This window comes from Hirundo rustica, chromosome 6 (assembly GCF_015227805.2).
Source record: "Hirundo rustica isolate bHirRus1 chromosome 6, bHirRus1.pri.v3, whole genome shotgun sequence".
Taxonomy (NCBI): domain Eukaryota; kingdom Metazoa; phylum Chordata; class Aves; order Passeriformes; family Hirundinidae; genus Hirundo; species Hirundo rustica.
The window spans coordinates 33664197-33680883 of record NC_053455.1 but is presented as its reverse complement, the minus strand read 5'-3'; the positions used below and the strand labels follow the sequence as shown (position 1 = coordinate 33680883).

General features: G+C 38.9%; 1 protein-coding gene across 3 annotated transcripts in view; it reads right to left on the bottom strand.

Annotated features, from left to right (window-relative positions):
* The window catches only part of FMN1 (formin 1), a 173234-nt gene that overhangs the window by 108736 nt on the left and 47811 nt on the right, over positions 1-16687 (bottom strand). For 2 of the 3 annotated variants that reach the window (XM_040068119.2, XM_040068120.2), the window contains exon 4: positions 11751-11868. In XM_040068119.2, coding sequence (XP_039924053.1) covers positions 11751-11868 — 118 coding nt within the window. Of the gene's footprint in view, positions 1-11750; positions 11869-14001; positions 15511-16687 lie in introns of those variants that run through there. The other variant, XM_040068121.2, reaches the window with a different exon arrangement.

The window sequence follows — 16687 nt, the reverse complement described above, 5'->3', positions numbered from 1 at the left end:
GAAGGGGAAAAGCATGAGATTTTTATGGGACAGGCAAATACAATTTGCCCAGTTGCCTGGTTTCCCAGCAGGCAGGAAATAACACAAGCGGCCTCTAACTGTAAGTACCTAAGCATTTCTACAGAATTCTGCCCCATCACCAGAGTCCCGTGAGGAAGAGCCCACTTTGAGGGAGATTTAGGAATGGAACTCCCCAGTTCAGTGCCCCCACACCAAGACTCTCCCAAATGACACACTGCTCTCTTGGTCTTCCTCTCCCTCAGTTCCTACTGAAGCAGGATGGAGTTGAGAATTGGAGATGTCAAAAATGAAGACCACAGGTTGAGATATGAACAGTTTACTGGAAACAGTAATGAGATAAGAAAATGAACAGTAATGGCAATAATATTAATAACAAAAGTATACAAGACAGAAGGTGATTCACATACAAAAATTCTCACCCTAGACCCTGAGAAAATGAACAACAGAGCATGGTTTCCCTTCTCCTGCCATGCTTTTTTGACCAGAAGCCAGAGACCCTTTCTCCCCACCCCAAACAATGATGTAAAGTGGTATCAAATAACATAAGGGTTCTGGATGGAACTAGGACATGAGGAAAATAGGAAATGCTTTCAATTGAATTGTGAGGGAGAAAGGTGTCTCAGACCAGACTGCCCAGAAGTCCACTTAATGGCAGTCTACACAGACAATAAAACTTTCCTAACCTAAGATCACTAATGGCATGTGTAGGGATATTCTAACAAGTTCCAATATAAGTTGCTTTAATTAATGTAGAATTGTCTTAACACCGTCTTATTTCCTAAGAAGTATCCATGCAGCTGTGACAAACATGACTGGACTGTCATTATGAAACTTCAAAGGGAACAGGAGGGCTTCAAAGTACTTTGGATTTATTTCTTCTAATATGTTGTCTACTCACATCATCATCTAAATGGTGTTTCATGGTAGAACTAAGGGGTAGTTCCTCGGTCACATAATGTACGAAGAGTTTATGCTGGTCATAAGGTTTGTTTTTAAATCTTATAAGATAATCACACTGATTCCTTACCAACACCTAGTATTCCTACCTCAATTACAAAAAAGGATCAAGAAAAAAAATCTTAATCCTTACAAAGTTTTAAGTCAGCATATTGCTATTCTGTAATTCCAGGAAAAGCATGACAACAGGAAATTACCTAATGAATAAACATACACAGAAAAATATAAATACTTTGAAACATGCCTTATTCAGCTCTGTCAGTTACTTCAGGAAACAACTGCACAAGTCATAAGTTATTGTAGAAAAAAGAGGAATACTAGCAGAAACTCCTCCTTTAAAATGAGTTCCAACTCAGCTTCATTTAGTTATTACACATTTTGACAATAACTCCCCATCCCTGGCAGCGTGCAAGGCCAGGTTGAATGAGACATTCAGCTACCTGGTCTAGCGAGAGGTGTCCCTGGCCCTGACAGGGGACCTGGGACTAGATGAGCTTTAAGGTCCATTCCAACCCTAACTATCCTATGATTCTATAATTTGATAATTCGAAAGAGCTGCTTAAAAGGAGCTTCTGAGTCATGAGCATTTGCTCAAAATCTCCTTCTTAACCTTCACTTAAAATCTAAAACCAGCCAACACTCTGCATGTCCTCCTGCTCTTGCTGGATACAAAACTGAGCAAGAAAACAAAGACACAGCAGGGGCTATAATTGAAATAAACTTCCAAAAATCAGGTTAACATAGTTAATTCTTTTTATTAAAGGACAATTAAACTTTGACTTTCCTTCAAAAGACATCCCTACTGATTCATTACTGGGAGGTGTCCCTGCCCATACGCTGGGGTGTTGGTACTAGATGATCTTTAAGGTCCATTCCAATCCCTTAATATTCTATGATTATTAATGACATTATCAGTTAGTATTTAATTAACCCTCACATGGTTGTCAATGGGATTTTACTGTATTTCCTCGTCAGCCTTACATATGCTCTTGTTTTGAATTAGGATCAATGTATGTCCAAATATTTTCCATAACTCTAATATTAAGATCTATCATTGCTGTAATTTTCACTATCATCTTTGCTCAAAAGACTTTAGAAAAAAAACAAAAAACCAACACTGCCAGCTTATAACATGTCTATTTAAGAAGATCAAGAAGAAATTAACCTAAATTCCACTCACTTTAGTGGGATGGCAGCCATTGAAACTGAAGTACCATAAGTTAGAATTCTGAAAACAGTTCCTGATCTATTATAGAACTTCTGTAGTCTTACCAAATTTTTAGTTCTAAACAGTGGTAGATATAGCAGACTCAGCCTATACCACTTCTAGTCCATCAAGGAAAGATAAATATTACCGTTATGATAACAAGAGACCAAAGACTAGACAGACAGACAACATTACACTGTTCCACCCACCTGGTGGTCCCTCCTTGTAAAGCTTTAGGTGAGCTAGAGACAAAAGCGTAAGTGAGATTGTATTTAAGTTTCACACAGGGAATTTGTATTTTACACTCATTAGCAATATATTCTAGCAGGGAGTCTTGCACAGCCCCTGCTTTTTATTCATTACTAAAAATGTATAACTCAGTCGGTATTTTCAGCTGCCCCTTATAATATTTTGTCTTGCAAAAAGTTAGCAATTGCTTGTGAACTTCCTAATTTCTGAAGTGTTGCTAAACACTAGCACTGCCTATCGAATCAAACCAAAATCAAATAGCAAGTACTTCAATAAATGTCTACCATGTAAAAATATCCCACAGATGTTCCTTGGTTAATCATGGGCCACGTGCAGTAACACTACGAAAACAAAGCCACCTCTGTAGTGCCCCCACTACCAAAAACAGGGCACGCAAACCAAATACACTTGGAAATATTTCTATAGAGCTCTCAGCTTGATATATACACAGAATATCATATGCTGATTTTATTAATTTCTCAAGACTTACAACTGGAAATAACAATCATGCTCACTCGTTACTGTATTTTCATGTGGTGTGGTAAGGGAAAGACACCAAAGCTTAGACTTTTCAGAGAGATTAATTCCATGCAATCTGATTAGAAGACAGGTTTGGGGTGGGAACACTTTCAAGAATTCCTCATTTTGCTTTTCATTTCCAAAACAAGAATTTAAAAAAGGAAGTTTTAGACTCTGCAATAGCAGTGACTGATACTGCTGACATATGTGACACTCAAAATATGCCACCAGGTGGCAGAAATAAAACATAAAACCAAAAAATACTGTTTATGATTAGTAAAGTATGAGGCATGCTTCACTGCTTCGCAAAGGAAATAAACACTAAAGCATGCATGCTTCTCCTAATGCATAGAAAACTGAACATGAAATAAAATTTGGATGTTTTGGACAGCCTACATAATCAATATGCCTAAAGTATGTTCAATTTTATGATCACACAGAACTTGTCAGAACACAAAGCAGCAACAATGTTTACAAATATACTCAACACATGCTCATGAAAATCTTATAATACTGAGCATGCTGCACTCTTCACCAACATATCTAAAAGAAAAGATACAAGTATTCACTTGTCAATCTGGTGACCTGAAAATTCAACCTACAACCCCAGAAATACTGGATAGGGTGGGTCACAATGTTTCAAAGGGAAATTTTCATGCTTCAAAACTGCTGCAAAAAGTAAGTATACACATTCAAATATTATTCTATTGTGTTCATAACTGTGCTATGCAAGGATTACCTTTTCTTCTTTGGTAACAAAACAACTTACCTACTTAAATAATTTTAAATAAAATCTTACATGAAAAACTTTCCCACCGAAATCTCCATAACTTACATCTCAAGTAGATGGGTTACTCCTCAAAATTTACAGAGCAATTTAGGAAACTTCTCTGCCATAATCTCAAAACTTCATGTAGAAAGCAGAAGCTTTGAAGTTAAGTGACCTATATAGCCACTTCTGGTCAGTACATTCATTTTCGCAAAAAGCCATACATATTAAACTCGGTGTGTGGAAACATGCAAAATAATGTTAACACAATTTAAAAATAATTAGAGAACAAAAGCTGGAAAACTTGAGTGCAATCTACCTTTCTTGAGATGTACCACACCCTGTAGTATAAAGAAAATATTTCACTTATAATTGCACTGATTCATTAAATTTCAGAATAGTGAGGGTTTCTTAATGTTTTCTCCCTGAGTGGCAACCCTTGGTCCTATTTTCAATATTCCTTTTTACTACAGCATTTGTCTCCTCCTCTATTTCCCTAGGTAGTTCCCATTTTTAACCACCGGGTGTCAGAAGGGAACCTACTCACCAAAGCTACACCCTTCTACTTTTATTTTTACAGATGTATCGATGCGACCTTCCAGGCTTTCTCAGGCTAAAGTCATAAACCAGCAGCAAGTTTTCAGGCTCCTCTTTCACCAAAAAGACACATGAGCAACTTTCAAAATCTAATTTGTTCAGTCTTGGATTGTTTTTTATAAAGCATAACTGCATTTAAGCATCCTTTTACAACTAGGAAATTAAAATTTATTTATGCTCAAAGAAATTCACAAAATTAACTTTTTTTAGGGATAAGGGGATTGGATAAAACAATACTGCATGTTGTTTTAAAACATGATTCTAATTCACCTTCCCTCAACCCCATTCCATCTGCTCCTATCTGTCCTCTCTTCTTTACTTCCCACTGAACTTGAACTCTTCTACAGACCCATCATTCATTACCTGTAATGCCAAATCCACAGACTGGGAAACGAGCAGACATCCTTCACTTCAGCTTAAGTTTTGTTTTGGTTTTTTGGGGGGTTTTGTTTGTTTTGGGTTTTTGTTGTTTCGGTTTTTTGTTTTTTTTTTTTTGGGGGGGGGGGGGGGTGCAGCATGTTGTTTCATATTTAAGACAAGGAAAAACAACCCAAACCTAAAATTTCAAACATTCTCAGCACCTTAAAGATTTAAAGATTCTGGCATGGTGAAAGTGTGGCAGAAATGAGAAAAGGAGACAAATTAAGAGGGACTTGTGGAAAACCAACGGTCCAAACCAAGTCAATAGTCCAGTATCCAAATACTGTAAAGATATTTAAATAATATAGAAGACACCAAAGTAAACCTACTACAGGACATGAAGTATCTTCACAATAGCCACTGAATTCCCCAAGAATTACAGAACTGTATCCAGAAAAAAACAGCCTCCTATGGAAAAACCAGCACCCCCTTGATGGTCTGTTATGGAAATGAGGAAAATAGTTACTCCTCTTTCTGATTGCAAAGCAGTATAAAGCACTATTCAAAAGCAGTAACCTGAGTAACTTATCTGCCTGACCATTCCTCAGCTGTGAGGGGTTACAGTTACAGTTCACTTACCTGATAGCAGAAATGAATAGTTTCACTTGTCATTTCAACCTCCCACAAAGGCAACACTAGAGGTACTGCTGCTGGGGACATTCAACACTAATTCTTTCTCAAGAAACGTCCTATTTCATATTTACAAAACCAATCTGTTACAGGATCATGCTCACCAATGCAACACAGTAAACTAGTAACTCTTTAACAACAAATATGAGGAACAGATTTATTACAGAGTACATATCTGTGCCATAGCATAGGGAGCAAACTTGGCAGGGCTGATATTGAATTTACCTAAAAAGAAATCCAAAAAGCAGGTCTAACTGCAGGTGCAAATTTTCAGAAAGCATCATAACAAGTGAACAGCGAGACTGAAGAACAGAAAAGGGAATTCAGTAAAATTCAGAGCCATTTCTGTTAGGGCTTCATGTATTTTGAAACAGAACCATGGAAATAAAATAGAAAAGTCATTCTTCTTGTGTACACAATCGCTCTTTCACTGTGTTTCAATTATATAACAAGAATCATCTCGTAAAGAATCATCTCTGTGACTGTTTTGGATCTTTGTAAAATTGGATTGCTCAGGGCCATAGTGCAGTCTGTATTTATAAATTAAAACTACAGTAAAAGAAACAATTCACACAATTTGCCTTCATTATATTCAGGCAACAGATTATTCTTCTCACTAGGAAAATATTAAACTTCGAAATCAGCTCTCTACTTCGAGTGGAATAGAGCTGCTCTGTGTGTGAATCTTAAGCACACTGGTACTCATGGCTACGTATGTGTGTATTCACACATGGCTTTGGACACTGTAAAACCTGTCCTTGTCAGGCACCTGCTGCAAAACACGTACCCAGACTCAAAATCAACAGGTCTCCTAAAATTACTACATTTCTACAGAGAGTATGCATAACAAAAATAGAGCAACCTTTTTTATCAAAAAACTGGAGCGTAACTCGTCTTCCCTCTCACCTTGCGAAAAATAAATCCTCAGTGTATGGGAAGGCATGAACACTTTATCCCATGGCCTTAGGTGCAGTTACCATTCTGTAACTCTGGGGTTGGTCTGGGTTTTGCTTTTTAAGATTAAAGTTTAAAAAGTCAATATTCTTTCTTATTCTGCATCTCTATCTAATGCTAAGAGCTTTAAACAGAAAGGGAATTTAATTTGACTTGAAAAATAGGTCAGAATTCTTATCCTAATTTTACGGATGGATAAACTGAAACTTGGAAAAGTTCCCGAAACTTTCCTGAAGCCATTCCAGAAAGTAGCAAAAGGCCTGAAAATGGAACACAAACATCTTACCAATAAATATTAATTATCCACAGGTGCCGATGTTTTTGTTCCTGTCTCAAGAGATACAGTATGAACCTGAGGTGGGGAGGGAAAAGCAAACAATATTTTTGTTGCTTGATTGTTTTTTAGCTTTTTTTTTAGTATTTTCAAAGTAAATCTCAGCACATAGTGTTGCAAGATATTTGGAAAAGTGACTGCTGAAGTGATCACCACTTACACAACCTCTCTGTGGCAGTAGAGATTTCTGAGCAGCACTATACCCAATACCTTCTAAATTCATAAAATCATAGCTTTAGCTATTATAAAGAAGGGGAACAAAATGTCATTGTTGCTCTAGAACATAGTATGGCTACCAAAATCTGGCTTGTAATAAAACCCTCAGCTTCTCAAAAACACACTAGTGTATCTGATATGAAACACTGAATTACATGCAGCTGCCATGCAACACAATAAATGCAGTAAAATGTTGTAAAATAATTTACAAAAATTTTATGCACTCTGAGTTCACACCAAATTGATCAATCAAAAAAGCACTACCTTGAACCAATGCAAAATATCCTGTTTGTTATACTGCTGCTTGATCTAATCCACTACAATAAAATTTATAATAGAATCCCAGAACTGAACCCCTAACACCAGATTGAAGTGAAATAAACCTAAATTACTTAGAACAACTTTCTTCAGGACACTTAACATCAAGCATTGTCTTTCTTTTAAAGACAAACACAAACTGTTCAAGGCCACAAAGGAAGCTTATGTTAAAGAAAGATAAGAAATCATGCTCTTATCTCTCATCCTTTTGTTCCAACCATTATGCCTCTCCTTCTCTCACATAAACTGATTATTCTCTGCATTTACATCGTGGTTGTAAAGTGATTTTCTTGCTGGGAACTAAGAGTATAGGTGATCAAGGATTTGATATATTTGAGACTTAGCAGTAAACCTCTGCCATTACTTTGTATTTCATTCAACATTTACCCCAGGCACCTTCTGATTTTCTTATTTACCCGGAAAATTGTGCATACATCATCACAAACTGATGTTATAGAAATTGTGAAACCATACAGACAGCATTACCTCACCACAGATTTAAAGATGATGAACAGACAGACTGTGAGAAAATGAGGCTTATAAATGTTAAATATAGACATTTAAATTAAAAAGAAAACACTGAATGAAAAAATGAAAAAACCTCACTGTATGAATTAATTTTTAAGTGGCTTTTTTTAATGTTTTCTCCCACAGGAATGCCAAATACTTCTCTCCCTTATTACTTATTACATTTCTGTTTTGCTAAGCAAAAGACTAAACTCCCTCTGTTGTATATAAGAGAATTAGTTTGATCCTGAATGCTAAAATGATGTTAATAGGAATATCAGAATCCTTGTACCTATACCACCCTAATGTGGAGACTGTTCTTCAAACGTAAGTAGTTTTATGAGCTGCAGAACCCATATCTAAACTCCTTTTCTGGGAGATGTGTCTGCAAGTGCTGACTAGGCATACAGAGTAGTTGAAACACTGATTATATGTGGATTCAGTGTGATGTAGTATCACAGATGAATTTCTTCGGTATAGCCATGAATTTGTCTCCTCTATCTGGCTAGATATTTTCATCACATATAATGGCTGACATTTCTACCCTTCTGTCAGTTAATGCTTAAAAACGTGAGAAGTCTCTCCAAGAATTATGGAGGGGAAAAAAAACCAAAAACAACACAGCTTAGAATGAAAGCAGAGGAACAGAAATTTAGGACCAAAGATATATGCACAGAAATGTCTTTGATTCTATGGAAATTATTTCCATGGAATAACTATAAATTAAAGTACCCTTTTTCTAGTCTTCCAGGACATAAATGCACTATAGACTTTCTGGACTTCAGCTATTTTAGACACACTTCAAAGAAGTTCCAGTTTCTCTAGAGAATCATGCGAGAAGCTTGTGCTAATTACAGAGAGCCAGCTGACAACACAGTTGCTCTATGGAAACCCATGCATTAAAGAATTAAGAAAACATAAGTTAAACCAAAATATTGCAACATCACCCATTCAATTCAAAATTACCAACTCAAGGTGTGGATCCTACAGGAGACAATATCATGGCTGCACAATCAGTTATCAAATGCATGAAAAAACACTGGGGTTCAGTTGTACCCCTAACTTTTTTCCACTTCTAATATTCCTAACAGGCCTAGTCAGCCTCACACACGTGTTCCTTGTTATGTCCATTTGCTTTTCAGTTGGTTTCCCACACATCAAGCCAGACTATGAGCCTTGGGAGGGAGTTAGCTACTCCTCCAAGCTGCTGTGAGTCATTGTGATGTCTGCTGCGTAGGCCAAACTAAGCCTGAATTTCTTGCTTCCACTAGGCAAGAAGAACAATGAGGAAAAACATGACAAGGAGGTGAGAAAAGATCAAAAAGACAGGAATGCTCTCCCTCAATATCCCTACCTTCCTGTCATAGTTGTCATAGTGCATGGTGATGAAGAAAGTAAATCAAAGACACAGTGTAGAATTTCAAAAAAGATTGCTGTATTCCAACTTTCAAGCTTTCAGTCTTACTTAAATCCTATTTTATGATGACAAATGAAAAAAACAAATCATTTTTTGTTTGCTAGCTCAAAGAATATATACATATTCGTGTACTTTTAGAAGCACAAAGACAAATGTTGACAAATTTATCCTAAAGCCTAAAATAAAGCTGTGCTAAATGAATACTTATCTAATAATTCATCCTCTTGTTACTGTCTTTATCAAAATTCCTGTTGTTTTGGTAGATGAAAACCTTTGTCACAGAAATTAAAACACTAACATAAATTATTGACTGAAAGCTAATAAAACAAACCACTTCAGCATTTTTTATGATATAGATATTCATCTATTCAGGAACATCAGTGGAGGAAGGCTGGAATCACAAACATCCCTGCCACACACCATTTTTGAGCTCTATTCTGAGATTAAGAGTTTTTCATTTGATCTTAGTAGTCAGGACAAGACACTGAGGTAAGAAATAGGGTTTTTTGTTTAGACCAGTCAATTTAAATAATGCAGATGATTAATCTGCATTATAGCTTATTTTTCAGAAGCCCGCTTCTTAAAAGGGGGTCAAGAAGCTTCTAAAGTATTGGTGGCTAGAATGGAATTTTGGATGCGAAGGGGCATGAGGGGAAATGGCAGTATACACACACACACACTTTGAAGGTACCTACTACTGTAAGAGAGAAGATTGTGAATTTAGAAGTTTTGCTGTATTGCCACGTTCATATTCATAAAAAAGCCCACAAACCCCAGCAATAAAACCAACACTGAATACAAACCCTACTCTTGTAACTGCATCATCATGACTCAGGAACAGTGACTTGCTTTATTTGCAGGAGACTATAAATTCGTTCCTGTGCATAATGCTTTAAAACAGTCACACAAGTCCTGAGAACAGTCAATGTAAGTGATCCACCTAAAAGAATGGCTGAAAGAAACAAACCTGCCAATCTCTGAGGCACACCTATAACTTTACAGCAGCCTTAACGTACCTTGCAAACACAGTCTTTGCCTATTTCCTTTAAAAGCACTGCAAACATCTCATCCCAGCTGAATCACCAGCGGTTTGTTTTCATTCAAATCCCTCTGCCAGACGCTGGAGCAGCTAATGAACTGCAGAATCTGGTCTATAAAAATTTGACTTAGCAAACAAACCATCGACATGTTGATGACACTGCCACCCAAAATATCACAGTAACAAGAGTAACAATTTACATGGGCTCTAAGCCAGTCTTGTCTTTCCTATTCAAATTTCAAGAAAGCATGACCTAATTTCTCTACAAGTAGTAGAATCTGGAGCTTCTGTTAATTCAGTTTTCTTTCTTTATTTAACCATATGTTTTACCACAGATGATTACAGTCATTAGAAGGAAAAATATTTGTTTGGGTAAAATTAAATATAGCAGGCATATAGCCTATAATAAAAATCTAAGAGTAAGATCAACTTGTCAACAGCTGAATACCTGTCCTGGTAATCTAAATGATAGACTCCCAAATTCAGACCAATCAGATGCACTATAAATTCAATACTATATATTGGAACCATGTTGTTTCCATCAAAACCAAGTTTTCTCAATCTTCCAACAACTTTTACACTTCCAGTATTATTCCCACTTTACAAAAAAAGAAAGATTAAAGCAGAGAAAACTGAAAAAAGAGGGAAAAAGACTAAACAATAAAAAGCAGTAGATAGAACACACAGGAGTACTATTTCTCAAATACAAGGTCAGATGGATGTCCACTGGAATTAGAAAGAACCACACAGCATTACTCTGAACAATTTCTCACAGCAAAGTAGTATAAAAGCTTTTTTTTTTCAGTTCCACTTAATACTTTCTAGGTGGTATTTTCTAAAATCTCCAGGTATCTGAAGAAGAGATGGTCTATCGTCTTTCACTTTAATAGTTCTGACTGTCCCTCAGTTTATGGCTAATTTCTGAATATCAAGGACTTCCCGCTCTACAGTCAAGACTATAAATTTGAACCAGAGATGTGGTGGCTAAAATAATCACTTTCTCCCTTGTAAGTATGTTATGTAAACAGCTAAATAACAAAAAGCCTCAAGAAATATTTTTCTGTAGAAGGCTTATCTGATAATTAGGATTGCACTTTGGACATACCCTTTCATACACTTGCATAGGACAATGTATGTGGCCAGCAACAGAAGCGGCCTGACTGGATATGAGCATTCCTCTGTTCATACACATGTTGCATTAATGGTGTTGTTTTCATTCTGGACAGCACCTGAAGAAAATCTGCAGTCAGACCAGAGTTCAGCAGGGAGCTGCCCCCTGCACCAAGGCATCAGAAAAGGCAGTCACGTTTCCACGCATTCACCAATCTGTCACTCATTTGAACAAAATCCCAAACTCACGTACCAAAAAACTCCACTTCTGTCCTCATGAATCTGTACAGGCAAGTTCGTAGATTTCAACACATATTTAGCCATTTACATTTAAAAATCAGACGCAGAATTAACAAGTACCAGTAAACCACACATACGAAACATAAAGTCTGTTTTTCTAGATAAGAAATTACTATGACTTATCACCAAACAAGATTAAAAATGCCAGAAACTAATTTCTGCAAACGCTTCACCACTTTGTTTTACCTGCTTCTGTGTACTTTAATCCTACTTTTATTTCTTCATGGTTTGCTTTTGGTGGCGGCCAGACAGTCTGGAGTCTCCCTGGAGTCTTGTCATCTTGCTCTGAGGGACTCAGGTCAGGCTGTTAAAATTACGCAAGAAAAAAATTAAACTCTGCAGGATCAATTGATTCCAAACAGCAACTGCCATGCTCAGCTCTACACAATTGCTTCAGAAAGATGATCTGTCTCATTCTACTGACTGAATGTGCTCAGCTGGAAGGGACACAAATAAATCAGCATAGAAAAATATTTTTGAGGAGGAAAGTAGCATAATGCATCTGACTTCCAGTGATTTGTTGCAGCTGTTCACATCACTGTGGAGAGCTGTCTATCCTTTGGTGAACCAACAAAGGTGGTCACGAATAATAGGGTTTTTTCCTGTATCTTTCTTCCAGAGTGAAATACTCCAGAGTATGCTCCTCTTAGAAGTAAACATTCGAGCAATTCACCTAAGACATCATTTGACAATATAATTTTCTGGAAGCAGAGCTAGTTTATGAAATTCCTGCCCCACCCCCAGCAGATTGCTCAGTCCACATACCAGGTAATACTGCCACATCAAAGTAATGCTAAAGCTGTTAATGGGACTGCGCTGTCAACTGGAATGCTAAAATACCTCTTTAAATGGGGAAGGGGTGGAGGGGGAACGGCACACTAAAAATGCATTCTTTTAGAGGGATTTTTTTGATGGTTTTTTTAATTGAGGTTTTTTTACCTCAAATATTTCTGTAATCTGATTTACAACATGTTACTACAAGTAATTGCATAGACACAACTGCAACAGGAGTGAAGTCCTATATGAAAACAGCTTTATAAGTGACCCACAGGAACAAGGGAAAGGAAAGGCTCGGACTCTGGCTTTGCCCTGAGAAAATACAGATTTGCACTAGACCGGACATTAAGCAGACATTTACAAAAGCCACTCCTGCTGACTCCTGTGCCTCCTCCCTCACTGTGTGTGATGACAGCTTCCCAAATAGGTTTGCTGTGAGCCGCACGAACGCTGACGCCAGCACAGCGACGGGTGTAAGCAGGAAGGAGCAAGCCAGGAATGGGAAGGGCACACGCAGACTCCACTTGCTATACATTCCACAGCCAATGAATACCTGTTTTCTCCTCCCCACAGTTAATTTACTGCAAACAGGTATTATCAGTCTACCCAAGTGTTGACCAGGATTTTTTTTACCTTTTTTATTTTTTTTTAAATATTATGTAAGAATAAAAATTTTAAAGAGAGTATAACCAACACAGAAAATTAAGTTAAGTAGCTTCAGGTTTAGGGTCCAATCCTGAAAACGGAATCCTTCAGGTAATTCCCCCTTTAGCCAACAATGGTCTCCTGTGCTGATTACACCTGCCAAAGATGTGTTTGTAAGAATTTTGGGTTGGGAGAATGCCAACCCAAAGGTTATTCATCTAATTAAAGCGTTCAAATCACATTCAAAGTAATTTATGATTGTATGAAGACTTTGCATTGATTTTTTTCAAATATACTAACTACATCGCCATATGCCTACAAGCATTAACTTTACAAACACTTATATTAATCAAAAACTTGAGTTGTCTAATTGAAATCCCTAAGTTACACCTGGATAAGGTTAAATGCTTATCCATATTTGAAAAACCAGATGTAAACAAGACATGTAAAAAAGCACGTAAACAAGAAAAACAAAACAAAACACCTTTCTGCTCTTTGTCTTGAACAAACTGAGCTGAAAATCACCCACAACTTCTTGCATCAACTCTTACCATAAAATTATTCCTACAGGTAAAAAGAAATATTACTTTCAAAAATAAAATACTCAGTGAAAGAAAACAGAGTGAGATTGAGAAACTGCTAAATAATATTACAGTAAATATCTGCAGCATCAAACTGATTTAAAGCCATAATTAGCCTATGGAGAACTGTTAGGTAGAGATCTTTTAAAATCAGAAACTGATTTTAAAGTTCTCATTTCTAGTTGAGAGGCTTTTACTATCACCATCACTTGTGGCTGAATACTGCTTCAACTGCAGATGATCAAAAACTCTGACAAATTAGCACCAAGATTTCCTCAGCTGGGAATCCAAAATTTGAGACTGCCAAAAGAAGAGCAATTCTGACACTTGGATCTTAAGTCCCCACCAATAATCTTTAAACAAAAAAATAATAATAAAAAAAAAATTAATCCTTCTACTTCCAGATCTTAGGAAGAAAAAGTAATTCAACCTACAGATTTGTCTGATGGTCCATCCCCAGGTTTTGATTTTGATCTTTCAAATACAGCTTTCAAGGACTCTTTTTCATTCCTCATTTTGCGTTTTAGGGCTTCCAGCTCTGAAGTATCTGCAGTTGTTTCTTTCTTGGGAGGTCGTGTGAATAAGGCTTTAAAGGCATCCAGGGCAGATTCAGCAGGGCTTGATTTTATCTCCTCAGAGGGAAATCGTGGTTCTCTTTTGCTGGAGGCTTTGTTCTCTTGAGCTTCATCACTGTCCTCAGTCTCGCCAGATCCCTCACCAGAGTCCTCAGTTCTATCTTCATTCTTGGAGACGTCTATGTTTAACAAGTGCGAGAGTTGTTCTAGGAAAGTGGGATTTGCTTTAGGTTCAGATGATTTTTTTTTAATGGTCAAACCTGATGCAATACTGGATTTCTTAACAGGCTGTCGTAATTTAAGCAGGGCTAAATCATTCTCCCTTGGTTTAATTTCTGTAACAGTTTCCCCATCTTCTGTGGTCAGTCCCTTTTTCCTCACACGTAGTCCACTAAAGAAAGCAGGCAGCTGGAAAGTCTTTTCAGTCAGTGCTGTTTTTTGGAGTGATATATTGTCAACGGAAGATCTATGTTCTTCACCTGGAAGTTCCTGAGAGTATTCTCCTGTAGCAAGCAAATGAGTGAATTGCTCATCCATTAATATTTTGTCTTTTCCATTGGAGTCACACTGTAGAATACCATCCAGCTCTTTTGGAAGCTGCTTAGAGAATGGTGGGTGTAACTCAATGTCATCTGTATCCACAGTGTCATCACTGTTGCTGTGCCCTTCTGATTCTGACTCTTCCTTATTTTGCTTGCTATTGTCCAAGGCCTCAGCAGACAAAGCAGCATTTTTCAGCCCATATTTGCTTGCAATGTTCTCATCGGTGTCTAGGTCCTTATTCTCCGTGTCCGATTCTGTGTCACTTGTTGTTTGAACCAAAGTACCTTGCACAATAATAGCATCCTTGTCCTCATTGTCCGATTCAGACAAAGAAGTCTGAACAAACCTCAGATGCTGAAGAAGTAATTCATTTTGGTCATCTAACTCCAGCTCCAGGCCCGCTTGCCTGCCAGACATTGGGTCAGCTTGGCCACTGGTCCCATCCACACTGCGCTGATTTTCTGAGTCCTCATTACATCCATTATCATTCCTCTCATGCCAGGTGTTAGCATGAGTATTTATACTGCTGTGCAAAGGTTGAAATGCTTTAAGCACTGTTTCTTCTTCGGGACCTGTAGATTCAAGCTTAGTTGTAAATCCAAACAGTGTTTTCACAGAAAATGTAGCGAGTGGCTCAGAGTCGCTTTCTGCTGCGTTCTTCACGTCTAAAAGCTCACTACAATTAGACATCCCATTATGTTCTTCCATGTTGCGTGAAGTACAGAGTAGGTTCGCTTCCAGCAGCGCTGCTGACTGCAGAGCGAACTCTTACTGCGGGCATTCAGGCTGCCGGCGGGGCTGGCTGCCGCCGCCGCAACAGGCGGCCCGGCCCGGCCCGGCCCGGCTCGGCCCGCGCAGGCCGCCGGCCTCCCGCGCTCCCGGCCGGGCCGCCCCTTCCGCCCCGGCCGTCGGGGTCCCCGCTCCGCCAAGGGAGCGGCAAAGCCACCCACCGTAAAAAAGTTCTCGGCAGCGTCTGGAACTTGTTCCCTCGCACGAGAGGGGCTTGTCGCAGCACTAACCTCGGCTGAAGCCCCGGCCGATGGTCCCGCGGGGCTCCGCGCCCCGACGGGCTGCGCGCCCCCGGCTCCCGGCGCGCCGGGCCCGCAGCGCCCGGCAGCTACAGCAGCCGTCCCGCCGGGCCGAGCGCGCCGCCGCTGCTCCCTACTTCCTCGTCCCGGTGCGCCAGCGCTGGGTGGTTTTCAGCAGCAAATTCCTGACGGACTCCTTTGCATAGTCTTTCCACTAGGATAAATAACTTCTTTTGTAAATCCATAATCACCAAAAAATGTCAAATGGAAACCCGAGCTAACGACCCTGAAGCTTCCTGTGCCCCCTCCTGAAGCCCTTGCGGAGCCCCCAGTGCCCGGCCGGGCAGAGCCAACTCGAGTGAGCGCCCTTGAAGCAGAGGAAAGTAGGGAAAAAAAGAGACTCTCTTCCGATTTGCTGGAGGTTTCATCTGGAATGCAGATTTCAGCCTCCAGGGCCATGAACAAAAACCAACGAGACCGGTTTCATATTACCACTGTCCTTGCCCTGCACAGCTCCTGCTGAGAAGCGCGCACAGGTACTTATCAGGGACTGCGGCCGCGCCCAGGGCCCGGGAGCGCGGGGCGGCGGAGAGCGGCCAGCGCCCAGGAGGGACAAATTAACTGTTTAGAAATCGGACAGCCCTGGCCATCTGCACGGCACCAGCCTTGGATGGTTCCGAACCAAAACGATCTCTGCTGACATGTTCTGTGATGATTTTCACAGACTGTACTCCTGTATGTATGTGTGAGATCCGTTTCCTTGAAACGAACAAGAACACTTGAAATCTACAAAACTCTCTAACTCAACATTAACAGAGACTACCAGGGATACTATATATATCTTTTATCAATATAGATGGAGAAAATATCAACTACTCTTTAGCGCTGTTGGTATTCAGAAAGTCAGTAACATTTGGAACAGGTTTCCTTCCCAAGTCTCCACTTTTGCTACTTTTTAAAAAAATTTTATCCAA